The 12,914-nt window shown below is 40.4% G+C and overlaps 1 protein-coding gene across 13 annotated transcripts in view; it reads left to right on the top strand.

Annotated features, from left to right (window-relative positions):
* ARHGAP26 (Rho GTPase activating protein 26) overlaps nucleotides 1-12,914 on the top strand; it is a 207,506-nt gene that overhangs the window by 128,582 nt on the left and 66,010 nt on the right. For all 13 annotated transcript variants that reach the window (XM_083487861.1, XM_083487863.1, XM_083487859.1 and 10 more), the window contains one exon: nucleotides 615-720. In XM_083487861.1, coding sequence (XP_083343987.1) covers nucleotides 615-720 — 106 coding nt within the window. The remainder of the gene's footprint in view (nucleotides 1-614; nucleotides 721-12,914) is intronic.

The raw sequence follows: 12,914 nt of genomic DNA, 5'->3' as shown, positions 1-12,914 counted from the left end.
GCTCCCCACATCTTTTATGGGGAACAAAGATCTATGCAGGAGGTTTGGGAGTTGGTTATAGAGGTATTAATAGTACAGGGTTATAGTGGTATTAATTTATTTCAATGTATTTTTTAATTCACTTATTCTGCTAAAAAAAATGTTCCTAGAGCAGTTTACAGATTACTAAAAAAAGACAGTCCCTGCCCTCAGGCGTTCTGTTTTAAAATACACAGCACAAAAGGAGAATGGATTGGGAGAGAGGAGGAAATAAGCAAAATACAGGTTCCTAGTTGCAAGTTCCTAGTTGACCAGCTGGGATTTAGGAAAGTTCAAGGAAAGGAGGTATCAGAAGTTACTGGTCTCTCAGTTGCACTGATGGAGTGGCTCTGCATCTGTTCCTCTGCTGCAGCCTGACAGAATGAATGATAATAGTACCTAGCATTTTGAACGTTGAAAGTGTTCTGCATGCATTGTTGTAGTGTAATCGTTAAACCAGCTCTGCATATAACTTTCTATTTATAGTGCATGCTATAAAAATATAATTAAAGGAAATCCGGGCATTTAGAGTTGTATTATAAAGCTGTTTGTTGATGCATCAGATCTATTCTGAGAAATATCTTATCATGTTGCAGAACTGGAGAATCAAGAATCTCGAACCTCGGAGATCCATACCTTAGTACACAGGCTCCCTGAGAAAAATAGGCAGATGCTCCATTTGCTCATGAATCACTTGGCAAAGTAAGTGCATTGGCTTTAATAAACCATTGGCTGCTTCTCTACAGCCTTCAAAGTGGAAAAATGGAATAACCATCCAAGACACCCTTTGCCAACCTCCAAATATTTTTGACTATGGTCATGCTGTATGGGGCTGATGAAAATTGTAGTTCAAAACATCTGGAGGGTGGCAGGTTGGTGAAGTCTGTTCAATAATATGGATAGCTCTTCTGCCCCCATGCATCTTGTTTAAAGCCATGCTTTGGAACAGGGTTCTGTGCATCAAAAGCAGAGGTGACCAATCAGCAGCCCTAACAGAGCTTTTAGTCATGCCTTGGATGCATGTGCTCCATAACTATGAGTATGTGTCATTGATTTTATTAAAGCATGACCCTCCATGAAGGATATACTTCTGTCTCCTGGCCCACTCACTGGAGAATAAACTGCCTCCCTTAATACCAGAATTGGACACCCCTAATCTAAAGAATCCCCAGCTGATACCTGCCCAGGCTTTTCACAATCTCTGCACTGCATATTTGTGGTACTGGGTGGTTGGTTTGTGACTAGGTCATATGAGGTCAAGGATCTGTTCCCTGTTTTGGAACATGTTGCTCTTGCAAGAAACGTAAGTTAGAGATTTGGGAACAAGATTGAAACAGGGAGTGAAAATACACATGGAACTGTACTGTTGTTCAGTGTGGAAAACCCAAGATATAGCTGCTCTGCCCCAGTTGTAATGCAGTTGCAAAGCCCAGTTTGTTTACATGACGTTTTATGTGATACATATATTTGACATACCTCCTCTGGCAGATCTTTAGAAAAGGAAAAAGTGGCTGGTCCTGATGAGGAGCTCTCTTTCTTGTTCTTTCAGAGGGTCAAACTAGAACAGACACCAGACACCAGCCCTTCCCTCCTCTGTCAGTTCTCCAGTGCAGACCACCCCTAAAAGCTGCTATTGGCCACTGGGGGAGGGGGCGTTCCCACACTGTGCATTTTTGCTGTCCCCTCTTCAGTTTACCCAGATTGTGAAGCACTTGGGGGGGAGGGCAACTATCTATTGGAAAATTTCTCTTTTTCTCTCTGTTTCTATGTACATATGTGCATGTGATTAAAAACCTGTGTCACAGTCCTGATCCAAATGCTTCCCCTCTTCTGTGGCTGGTTTTAGCCCCCCACCCATATGCCAGAGATGCATTTATGCTCCCCTAACATCATATCTAATTTGCTTATCATGTGCACATTTTAGGCAAAATTATAATTTAGTACAATAATCTAAGCATATTCCAAAACCTATTTTTTAAAATGACAAACTCAAAACAAAATGTTAGGAAACACGTGGACAGTTTCATAGTGCTGCTTTCAATTAACCCTTGCATAACATTTCATTGCAATTTGAGCTTATGCATTTGTTAATAAACTTTTGTAGTCATAATAGATGCCATAGGAGTGTTAGCAATGGTCTGAAAGGGAATTTAATTGTTGCATTTACTCAGCAAATTCTACTGTTAATAAAAGCTCTCACTGCACAGTGCTGTTCCACGTTCTACCTTTTAATCCACCTTCATTTTCGTCATCTGTTTTTGCAGTCATGAAAATTCGTCTCTGCTATGGCGATGGTAGACATGTGGGTTATAGTGGCAAAACAGAGCTACATGACTCATTCAAATTACTTCCCCCTGCTCCAACTGCCAAAACACTCCTTTGCTTAGCATTTGAAGGGGAAAACATCTGGAATGACTAAGCAGCTTTATGTGTCAGTTACAAGAGTTAGTAGGCTGTGACTTGCCATCCTCCTCTCTGTATCAGAGGAATATGTGTACAGGAATAACATAGAAGACTTTGGAAAATGCTGGAATGAGTTAGGCTATAAATACCTTTCTGGAACAGCACACAGATAGCAATATAAAACAGAGAAAACAAACAAACTTTGAAATGTGCTTTAAGAAGACAGAGTCCAGATGCTGTTTTGACTATGTGTTCATGCAATGAAGAGCATGGCTTTTAAAACCAGAAAGCTGGTTTGGATCTTAGTTAAAAAAATATATTAAAAAACGAAAGCTTTCCCTAAAAGAATATGGAATTCCAGATAATTCTAGCAGCCAAACCTTTTTCTGGAATGTTGTGATGATGAGTTCATTTGAAAAAAGAAAGTTCAAAAGCGAGAGAAGATTTTTGTTACACTTGGAAAAGGAGGAGTGAGAGAGGGCGGCTGCTTCAAGATGTGTTCTCTTTTACCATACGCGTCATTGATAAGCAGTTTAAGGAGAAACATGGAATCTTATTAAGAAAAGAATGTGTTTAACTTTACAGATAGGGTTCTCTAGACCTAACACATGGTCAAATGTAGTTTTGCACTGTGAGGTTCAGTTGTTCATGTAAATCTTGCCATTTGTGGGGAAGTGAAAGAGTCTCTCTCCTCCTACTATTTTGAGTATTTTTTTTCACACCTGTTTGTGCATGTTCTTTCCTTGCTTCAACTTCAGCTTCATTGTCATTTTCTTGAAAAGGCTTGTTCACTTTGCGATCCAGTTAATCAGGGATCACTGGGTGAAAGTGATTGGCCACATGGTCATAATGTCATCTTTTTTAGATACTTGACATTATTGCTGAGAGCAAATGCCTACTTTGAATGTGTGGGTGGGGGGCTGGGGAGGAAGAAGACAGCTGCCTGTAACTCAGGTAACCAGGCTGACACTTCCTATCGTGTTTCTGGCTTGCTAGTACTGTGCAGCAGATGTTTGCTCCAAACTAGTTTTGGGTATGTGCACTTAATGCATGACTAGTTGGGGCAGAATCTGAACGGATGACAAGCTTGGTGAGTTGAAAGTAACGGTGTGAATAGATGACATCTCCTTGGCTAGATTGGGACAAGGAAGCATCAATTTAGTTGCCTCACCAAAAAGAGATGCATATCATTTCCCTCTAATATCCATTTCCCTGTGAGAAGTTTTTCTCTTTCACAAATAGGTCTTTAGTATCAATGGAACAGTGTGGGACATCATGGGGAGTGGAAATGTTCACTGAATGCTCCCCTGCCCCTGCATTTTGGCAAAGCTTAAAAGCATCCCAAAATTGTTGTGTTCAGATCCCTGCATAGCTATAGATTTGCCGAGTTCCCTTGGATTAATCACATGCTGTCATGGTTCTCCGCAAGTCAAGAGGGACGAATGGTATCTGTCTCATTTGTTTGTTGCAAAGAGAGAGCAGAAGGGTTTTGTACTGTTGCACATAAAAAAGTGATGATATTTGTTATTTATACCCCACCATCAGTGTTTGTGATGCTTACACAGTTTTATATGTGGTGTACACAAGTCCCTGCTACCAAGGAGATCATACTGTGGAACAGGTAATGGGAAAGCAATGGAAGGAGGAAAAAATGAGGGCAGTGCAGTAAAATGTGGTGAAATACTGTCACAGGTTCATGATGCTTGTTGGGGATTGAGCTTTGCAAATCAATGGATCAGTGAGTTTTCAGAAGGGATGTGAAGGAAGGGGAAGAGGTGGAACCACAGGTGTATAAAGATAATATGACAAAGAATGCTTTAATGTGTTTGTGCTGACAGAATAATTCCTTTAGGCGCCTCTGCATGGCAACTTAGCCAAGCAACACCTTTAATTTGAAAGGCTAGATAGCATATTGGCTGTCCTCATTTCATGGAGTGTTTCCATGCCATTATTTACCTTCATTTCAAGTTTTCCTGGAGTTAGTTTATCAGTCAGGCTATTAAAGCAGAATACTAGAATATTTTAAAATATTATTATAAAGACATTTCCTCATAATAGACGTCACAGATTCATACAAATTCAGATTCATGCATTCTGATGTGTGTGTAAGATAGAATTTGTGTGCACATCTGAGTAGTGAACACAGGAAAGATAAAATGTCGGATACTTATTATGATAGTTCCCTCCGATGGACTGTATAGATCTGGCCAAGTTGATGCCCTAGCTGTCATAAATATCTAGGAAGCTTTTGTAGAGTTTGCTTATCCATTTGTTTTAAAGGGCAACTTTGAAATTATTCAATGTTCAAAACACTGTGACTGTGTTTTGTTGTTGTTTGGTGTGAGAGAGATCAACAAACATAATCCCAGATCTGGGGAAATTTTGAAATAAAGTACTGGTAATTTAGGATGAACAAAATGTCTCTCTTCACTATCCCTCAATACATTCCAGATATAGACTTTGCAAGGGAAGGTATGAGTCTCTATATTTGTGTATGGCAGTGTGAGTTCTTTTGTCAATAGGAGAGAAAGATAATATAGTATGAGGTGTGTATTTAACATTCGTTGTGATTGGACAGGAAGGGGTGATGTTTGATGTAGCTCTCCAAGGAGACCAGATATGAAGCTGGCACAGATATTAACCCACACAATTTTGAACAATTATCACATTAAAGGCCTCTGTCAGCCTTCACCTAGGTGAAGTACCTGTTGTTCCTGTTTCAATCCCTCTATAGCTTGTATTGAGAGATTGAGTTTAATCAGAGTCAAAGCATTTTATTGACTATAATACATTTTAAAAATCAGAAAAATATTTATTCCTGCTCATTTATTACCATATTGTGGGGTTTGTGTATTACATTTCTATGCCACCTTTCTTCCAAGGAGCTGGAAGGGGTATACAAGATTTTCCTCCTTGCCATTTTTATCTTCACAACAACCCTGTGAGATAGTTTAAGTGGAGAGACTGTGACTGGTCAGCCAGGGAGCTTGACGGCTGAGTGAGGATTTGAACCCTAGTCTTCCAGGTCCAGTCCAACACTCTTCACCACTGCACTAAACTGGCTCTGGTTTATGCTGTGGAGGAGGATGGAAGCAGCTGGAACATCTGGCATTATGGGAGACTACCAAGAGGCACTAGAGATAGCCCAAACATTGCCAAGAAAGGCCACAAAGAATGACGTCATGACTTTACGAATGTGGCTTAGTTGTTCCTTCTCTATAATCTTGCCCAGCAACATCTAGGTCATGTCTCGTGGCCCTGGGCTTGCCATTTTATGAAACCATTCTAAGCCAATATTATTTCGAGATATATTCTGGAGAATAAGGTTTGTATAGGGGGTTTCCAAAATGGAAATTCTTGATTGTTTTTTAAACTGCACCTTGAACCTGTTCTTCATAGACAAAGTTGGCCTCCCCTTCATATTTTATGGCTGTTACATGACTTGCAGTGTGGACAAATTGCTTCACTATAAAGTGAGTGCAAGAATTTCACATCTTGAAGGCCAGAAATATTTGTTTTCTCCTAAATTGAACAGAAGCACTTCTGCTTTGCAAAGTAGGTCACTGTGGTGTTGGACTGATGCCAAGAGTTTAGCCTTGGGTACTTGAAGTAGGAGCTCTGGAATGTTTCATGACCAGCATGTGTGGGGGTAGTATTGACTGGTATGAATACAATTTTCTTCTTCTGGTAGAGCTTTTTAAAAACCCATTGTCTTTTGGCATGAAATGGACTCATATAATAGAGCTTGATTATCTTTTAAAGAAGAATTTGATATACTGTGAAATAAAAAAATAAATGAGCCTAAAGAAAAACATACTTTAAAAAAAATGAGTGTACACAATTTATTCTGAGTATCTTTAATTATGTCCCTGTTTACGCAAGATTCTATCTATCTATATCTATCTGTCTATCTATCATCTATCTATCTATCAATCTATCTATCTTTCCAAAGTTAAAACTATGCTCAAGGTGGCTTACAACATATAAAAATTACACAAGCATAAAAAAGTAGTCATAAACAAAATATCAAAAAGTACACAACCAAATCGAACAATTTTGACACAACTCATAAGATATATAACAAAGATACCAAAAATAACAACAACAACTAGGCCTGGGTGATATATTGATATATTATCCAGGACTGATATGAGGAGCATACCACGATGTCGGCTTCACTCAGCGGTGTATCGCTGGTGAAACCGCCAGCACTCCTGAGTCCCTCTGCTAGCATTGTCCGCTGGAGGGAGTCAAGAGTTCCTTCTTTCAGTGGGCGCTGTCAGGAGTGGCAGCAGTTTCACCAGCGGTATATCACTGAGTGAAACCGCCATCCCACTCTGCCCTAATAAGATGGCGGGGCGCCGATATAGCTTGTTCCTCCCTCTGCATCTTTAAACTGCTCGACTGAGGAGTGTGCAGCTGCCCTTTGCTCAGTTGAGCAGTTAAAGGAGCCCCTAGCCCGGTGCTGGCTCTGCAAGCCAGAGATGGGGCAGGGGCTCTGTGAAACTGCTCAGTTGAGGGGAGTACGGTTGCCACTCCCTGCATTGGACAGTTAAAGGATCCCCAATGCTGTCTCAGTTGGGGGGAAGGATGATCCTTCCCCCCAGCTGAGCAGCACAAACAAGCTGCATTGTCACAGCCCACGAGATGAGAGTTGGGGCAGTTTCATCCGGTCTCTCTCGGGCAGAGGCAAAATCATCTTAGTTTTTTTCCACATCGCTGTATATCGCCAAACCACGGTGTTTGGCTGGTGATACACTATGATGTTGAAATGTTGCTATCACCAGCCCTAGTAACAACCCCTGCCAAACAAAAACCCCTAAACAATACCCCAGCCCCTAGCAAAGTAAGAAGTGACATAGCAAATGTATTGCTGTCCATGAAACAAAACTTGTCCAAGTAAAGCTGTAAATGGATTAATAGTATAAGTCTGTATATGTCTATTCAAGTATAGGATTGCACTGAGTTCAGTGGAGCTTAGTCCCAGGTAAGTGAGACTGCAGTCTAAATTTCATGACTAGCCATGATATGTTATCTGGGTAATTGCTTGTGAATTATTGCAGAGAAAGGAGATAACCAGCAATTCTAAAGTAACATAAGTGAGGTTCAAGAAACAGAAAGTTTTGCCATATTATACATACAGTGCTGTATAGTGGGAAATAATTATTTAAATCCATATTTTCAAGTGAATGTTCTTATGCAAATAACCCTATATTATCAAAGTTATAGATTGTGAAGATGTTCATTTTTTGGAATTAGGCTGGTCTTTGCATCTCACCTGATTCACTTGTTGAATTTGTCAGTATGATTTTATAGGCACTTCGGTTTTCTGACTGTATTCTCTTGAGTACAACAGTTTTCACTACATATTGAACATAATTGTAAGACAGGATGAGGCAGAGAAGTAATAAATATACAATAATGTAACCGTCTTCTAAGAGGCATATGAGGGCAGCAGCAGAATATTCAGCATAATTGTTTGTACTGAGGGAACAAAATAGTTATCTTTAGTTTCTAGCTTGGCCTTGGTTATTCTGAAATGGTGACCGCACTTTAAAAAATGTCTTCAGTTGTTTTTAAATAAACAGTTTGTACAGCTGCTGTTCACCAGTGGTTCTTGGATGTGCTTTTGGGTTGCCATTACTTCATCCTGCTTCTTATCGCCTTACACGCAGAGCTCTTGTTTTATAGCAGTCTCACCCAAGCTATTGGTTTATTTTCCTTGCAAGGTCAAAAAATAATAATGTTGAACATCTGATTTAGGGGTAGGGTGAGCACTCTCTCTCTCCATCCTCTACACACATATGGATTTGTCGCCAGCACCATTCATTCTCATCCAGTGTGGCACAGCTCCTGTTTTGGTGCAACAATACCTTCTCAACTATCTGTACAATCCAATAGATTCCCCACTCCCCCACCCAGAAGCTAAGGGAATATACTCAAGGGCTTTGCTAGAAGAGCTTTATGGGATTCAGAACTTTGCATAATGATTCACTGGTACGTGTTGGCTAGTGAAATGCATTGCCTTATATAGAATGTTCTCTTCAAAATTTTCTGCAGCTCTTCTGGCAGAGTTCTGTGTAACTCAAACACTTGCACACTTCCTTCGCTATATAAATGGGATGGTGCTTTTATAAACAAAGACATTTGTAGCAAACAATTTCTTAATTAATCTCTTGCGCAGGTTGTTTCCTTCTTGTTCTAAATGGTTCCTACTGGTTCTGTAAAACAATAGCTAGTTATTTACAGCCAAGATTGAAGGTTATACAACCCTCAATGGCACTGTGTCATAGCATTTACTTCTGTTTTCGGTTGTTGTCTTTGCCTTGGTTTGGATAGCAAGCCTGCTCCCTCCCTACTTCCTCTCCCCTCCACCCTTCCACTGGCACAAAAAATAAATAAACCACATGACTCTAATTTTAAAAAAGGTCATTGTGACCTGAGAGAAGCAGTCTTGCTTCCTATCCAGTGTTTCCTTTGGATTCACAGCCCCTGAAAAAGTGAAGATAGTCTTTCTGCAGCTCCACACAAAGGCACCTGCTTAATGGACAATCAGCACACATGTATTATTGGCAGGGCATCCTTTTGATTTTGGAAAGCAGAGCAGGCAACTGGACTGATCATGGGGTGCTACAACTTATTGGGAGTAACCAAGACCACTCCAAAGTTAGAAGCAATTACCTCAGCTCTGTCCACCAGGTTCTGCAGTGTTACTGCTTGCCCCATGTCTCCACCATTTTTCCCACTAGGCTCATGGTTCTGGATGAGGCCCTACTGCCTTCACTCTTGTGGTGGCTGTTTATGTTGCTATTTGACTGATTTGTGTTTCCAGGAAACTGTTTGAATCCAATATTGTCTGGGAATTTCCACTGAACTCTGAAGTCTTAAAAAGGCTTCACATTAATTCTCTGGGCTTTGCTACATAAACATTGCCTTCCCCACCTTCCTAAAAGCAAATTGGGTGCTTTGACCTTGCGTGGAAAAAATGTGTACCTCTGGCCAGAAAACAACTTTTTCAAAGAGCAGTATTCACAACTGAGTGAAAATGTTTCCCCACAATGTGAGCTGCAAGCGCAGCTTTGCCCCACACTCATATTTTGAGTTGCCTGTAGTAAGGACATGTTAACCTTGAGGCCTAAGGGCAGCTTGAGTTTAGTGACTGTACAACAGGACAGAGGGCTTCAGACAAGCCCCACAGGGGATGTGTGAGAGGAGCCTGATGGGCTAGTATTCCCTTATCATGCCAATTCACCTAACAGCCACACCCTGTGCTGCCACTGTGCATTTTGTGTTCTTGAGAATATATTCTGATTCCAGTGTCTAGAGAATCTCCACACAAGGGGATTCCCTTGCCCAATCATGATCTCTCCTCACACCTGGAATTCCCTTCTTCTGTGGATTAGTGCAGAGCCATGACTATCTTATGCACACCCTGCAATTTATATAATTTATTCCTTGAAAGGTTTTTCTAAATGGTAGGTGGTTGGGATATCCAAAAGTTATTGCTAAATGGTGGCTGGAATAATTCCATAAGCAATCTGTGGGTGCTGCACAGGGGAATAAAAGGTGGCAATGAAAGAGGAGAATACTAGGAATTAGGTCAATTCCCTACAGTTGGTTGTTCTGGGTAGTCATCCTTTCATGGTGATTAAGAAATAATCCCAGGAGTGCTAAATTCTGTGGAAGACCACCCAGACTACACAATAACTGAAGATATCAGAGAGCTCATCAGGTCCCCCATCGGCAGTCTTGGAGATCTTGAGTGTTGGTGTAAGGGAGCCTCCTCAGGGCTGTTTCAAGGGGATTCTGCTGTGGGTTCCTTGGTGCTTCAGTCCAAGTCCCATCAGTTGAACACCTGGTGGAGTCTGAAGGAGAGGCTCATCCACTCCCCAGCCCTTCAGAGTTTGGGCACTTCTAAAAATATTCAAGCTTGAGCCGTATACCCACAACAAAGTATGCACCTGAGTTCAAAGTTGCTGAGTAACTCCAAAGTAAAGGATTGCTTATGAGATAAGGAGGCCTTAGTGTCTTTGAGGGTATAGGTTTCAAGGTCTACTCACAGACTATAGCTGTTGAAGCAGGACAGTATCTGAAGAGTCGTGGCATCACTGTGTTGGATTAAGAATACTGACGTCCAGCAGTACAAATACAAACAAAAAACAACCCGGATCTGATAAATGAGAAGTTTTGGGTTATTTTAAAGGGCATATCCTTAGCATGAAGCTGAGTAAACACGGCCCATATCAAACCACAAAAAGAATTGATGGTAGCAATAAAGGTGTTTTTTTTAAAATAATTAGTACCAAAATAAAATAATAAAATAAAACATGGTATGAACTAAAGGGAAAGGCTGCAATGACGGTTAATATAATTTGATGTAATAATATTTGTGGAAGTGAAGGTTTTTACCTCAGATTTAATCATCCCTTGGTTTCTGATTTTGTGTTGGAGGTATGACACTTTTTTGAGTGTTTTTCTCAGTTGCCCTGAGTTTCTGTGGTGTTTGTTTTGCTTCAAAGTTAAACTAGGGCAATGCTTGAAAGAGCATACTGTCAATTACCCAAAATGCTTGTGCAACCAATCTGCTTGCCTAGTTTTGATTGTGCTTAACTGAAACCACCTGTAACTGCCGTTTGAAGAGCAGATGCTTCAGAGTCCCTGAATTTATTGTCATGTTTCCATTTGTGAACTGTCCAAGCTACCATTATTTTCTTAAACGTCTTCATTTTTGTTCTGAGACTTTGGAGGGCTGGGGCCTTGCTTTAGGCTGTCTGGAGGTTGCCACATGCAAACTTTGATTTGGTTAAACCATCATAGCAAAAATTTGATATAGATGCAGATACACACACACACACACACAGAGAGAGAGAGAGAGAGAGAGAGAGAGAGAGAGAGAGAGAGAGAGAGAGAGAGAGCTATTTACAGGATTAGTTTAATTCACATTTAACACTGCCTCCTTCTGATAACTGTCACTTGCAAAACTCTACATTTTTCATTCTGTCTCCTGTTGCAGTGTATTTGCATTTTTGTACGCTTATTGTTTCATGGGTTGTCTGAGGTAGCCTTCCCCAAGCCATTGGATGTTTTGGACTACAACTGCTATCATCCCTATTGCCTACTCTGGTTAGGGATTATGAAACTTGCAGTCCAAAATTTCTGGAGGGCACCAGAATGGTGAAAATTTCTGGAGGGCACCACTTTCTGGGGTATGACTTCTTAAACTATTAATGTTTTCCCCAAAGAATCTTGACAGCTTGTACTTATTGCTGTTTTTAATTCGTTGTTGGCATTACCTGCCACCCCCTCCCATTCTAATCTCCTCCATGTTGCATCTATTAAATTACTTGAATCTTTGACAAATAACACCAAAGAAAACAACTTTTCAAACTTATAGGCAGTGTTCTTGTAGAAAGAACTGGTGTAGCCAGCTTGGTGCAGCCATTGACCATTTACGAGAGCAAAGGTGTTGGACACAGGTGGTTGGAATTCAAATGGGTCACTTCATTATTATTTACCACTATTATAATTTAAACAATATGAAACCATTTTAGGCCTGTGATGGAGGAGAGTCCAAATCAGGGTGGGAAACAGGACCAAGCCCACTGACATCCCTTATCCCCAGAGAGCCATTTTGACAGGTAGGTGAGTCTGCCCAGTTTGCCCACCTGTCTATCACCTGACATCCTCATGGCCTCAGCAGCCACGAAGCCATAATTCTTGATTGCAGGCTACTTTTTCCCTGGAGAGGACTGCCCTTGAAGATGATTCAGAAAATGCAGCTTCTAGTTTACTTGCTGGGATTCCATTTAGAACCAACATAGCCCCTGGTTTAAAACTGTTGCTGTTGTTGCTGCTTTCTTTCTGGGCTGAATGCAAAGTGCTTGCATTACCATTTATATTCTAAAGTAACTTAGGCCTAAATATATGAAACACCACCTACTTCCCTACAGACCCTCTTGGGTGTTTAGATTTGCAGAGGGAACCCTCTTCGTAGTTCTACCACCTTCACAAGTTTGGTATGTATGTGTGTGTACCTCTTTACCTTAGCTTCCAACACCTGAAACATATATACTTGAACCCATCCTATTATTTTGATTGTAATCTATTTTTACTGTTTTTAATACTTTATATATAAATTGCTGCAGACTGAGACCTCATAGTGAAGGGTAGGTAAGAGGTCAAATGAAATATGTAGTAGTAATTATATTTAATAATAATTTAAATGATTGACTGTTGAGAAGATTCTTATAGATTGCTGCGTTTCTTTTCTTTTAATCGTGCCCTATTGGCCTGGTAATTCTTACAATATGACTTAAATAGAGTGTGATGAGTACTCTGTTTTGACTTTATGCTTTTGCATAATGTTTTTCCATTAAAGCTGGTAATCATATTTTTATTGGAATCTTCAATGCCTCAAAAGATCTGTGATTTGTAAAGCTTGCTAGGTCTTGTTCAATTGATTCCCCCCTTCAAGTAGTAGCTTGTTTGAGCAA

Source organism: Podarcis liolepis (assembly GCF_965112155.1).
Source record: "Podarcis liolepis genome assembly, chromosome: 2".
Taxonomy (NCBI): domain Eukaryota; kingdom Metazoa; phylum Chordata; class Lepidosauria; order Squamata; family Lacertidae; genus Podarcis; species Podarcis liolepis.
Note: the sequence above shows the minus strand (reverse complement) of the source record. Positions and strands in the feature narration are given on the sequence as shown.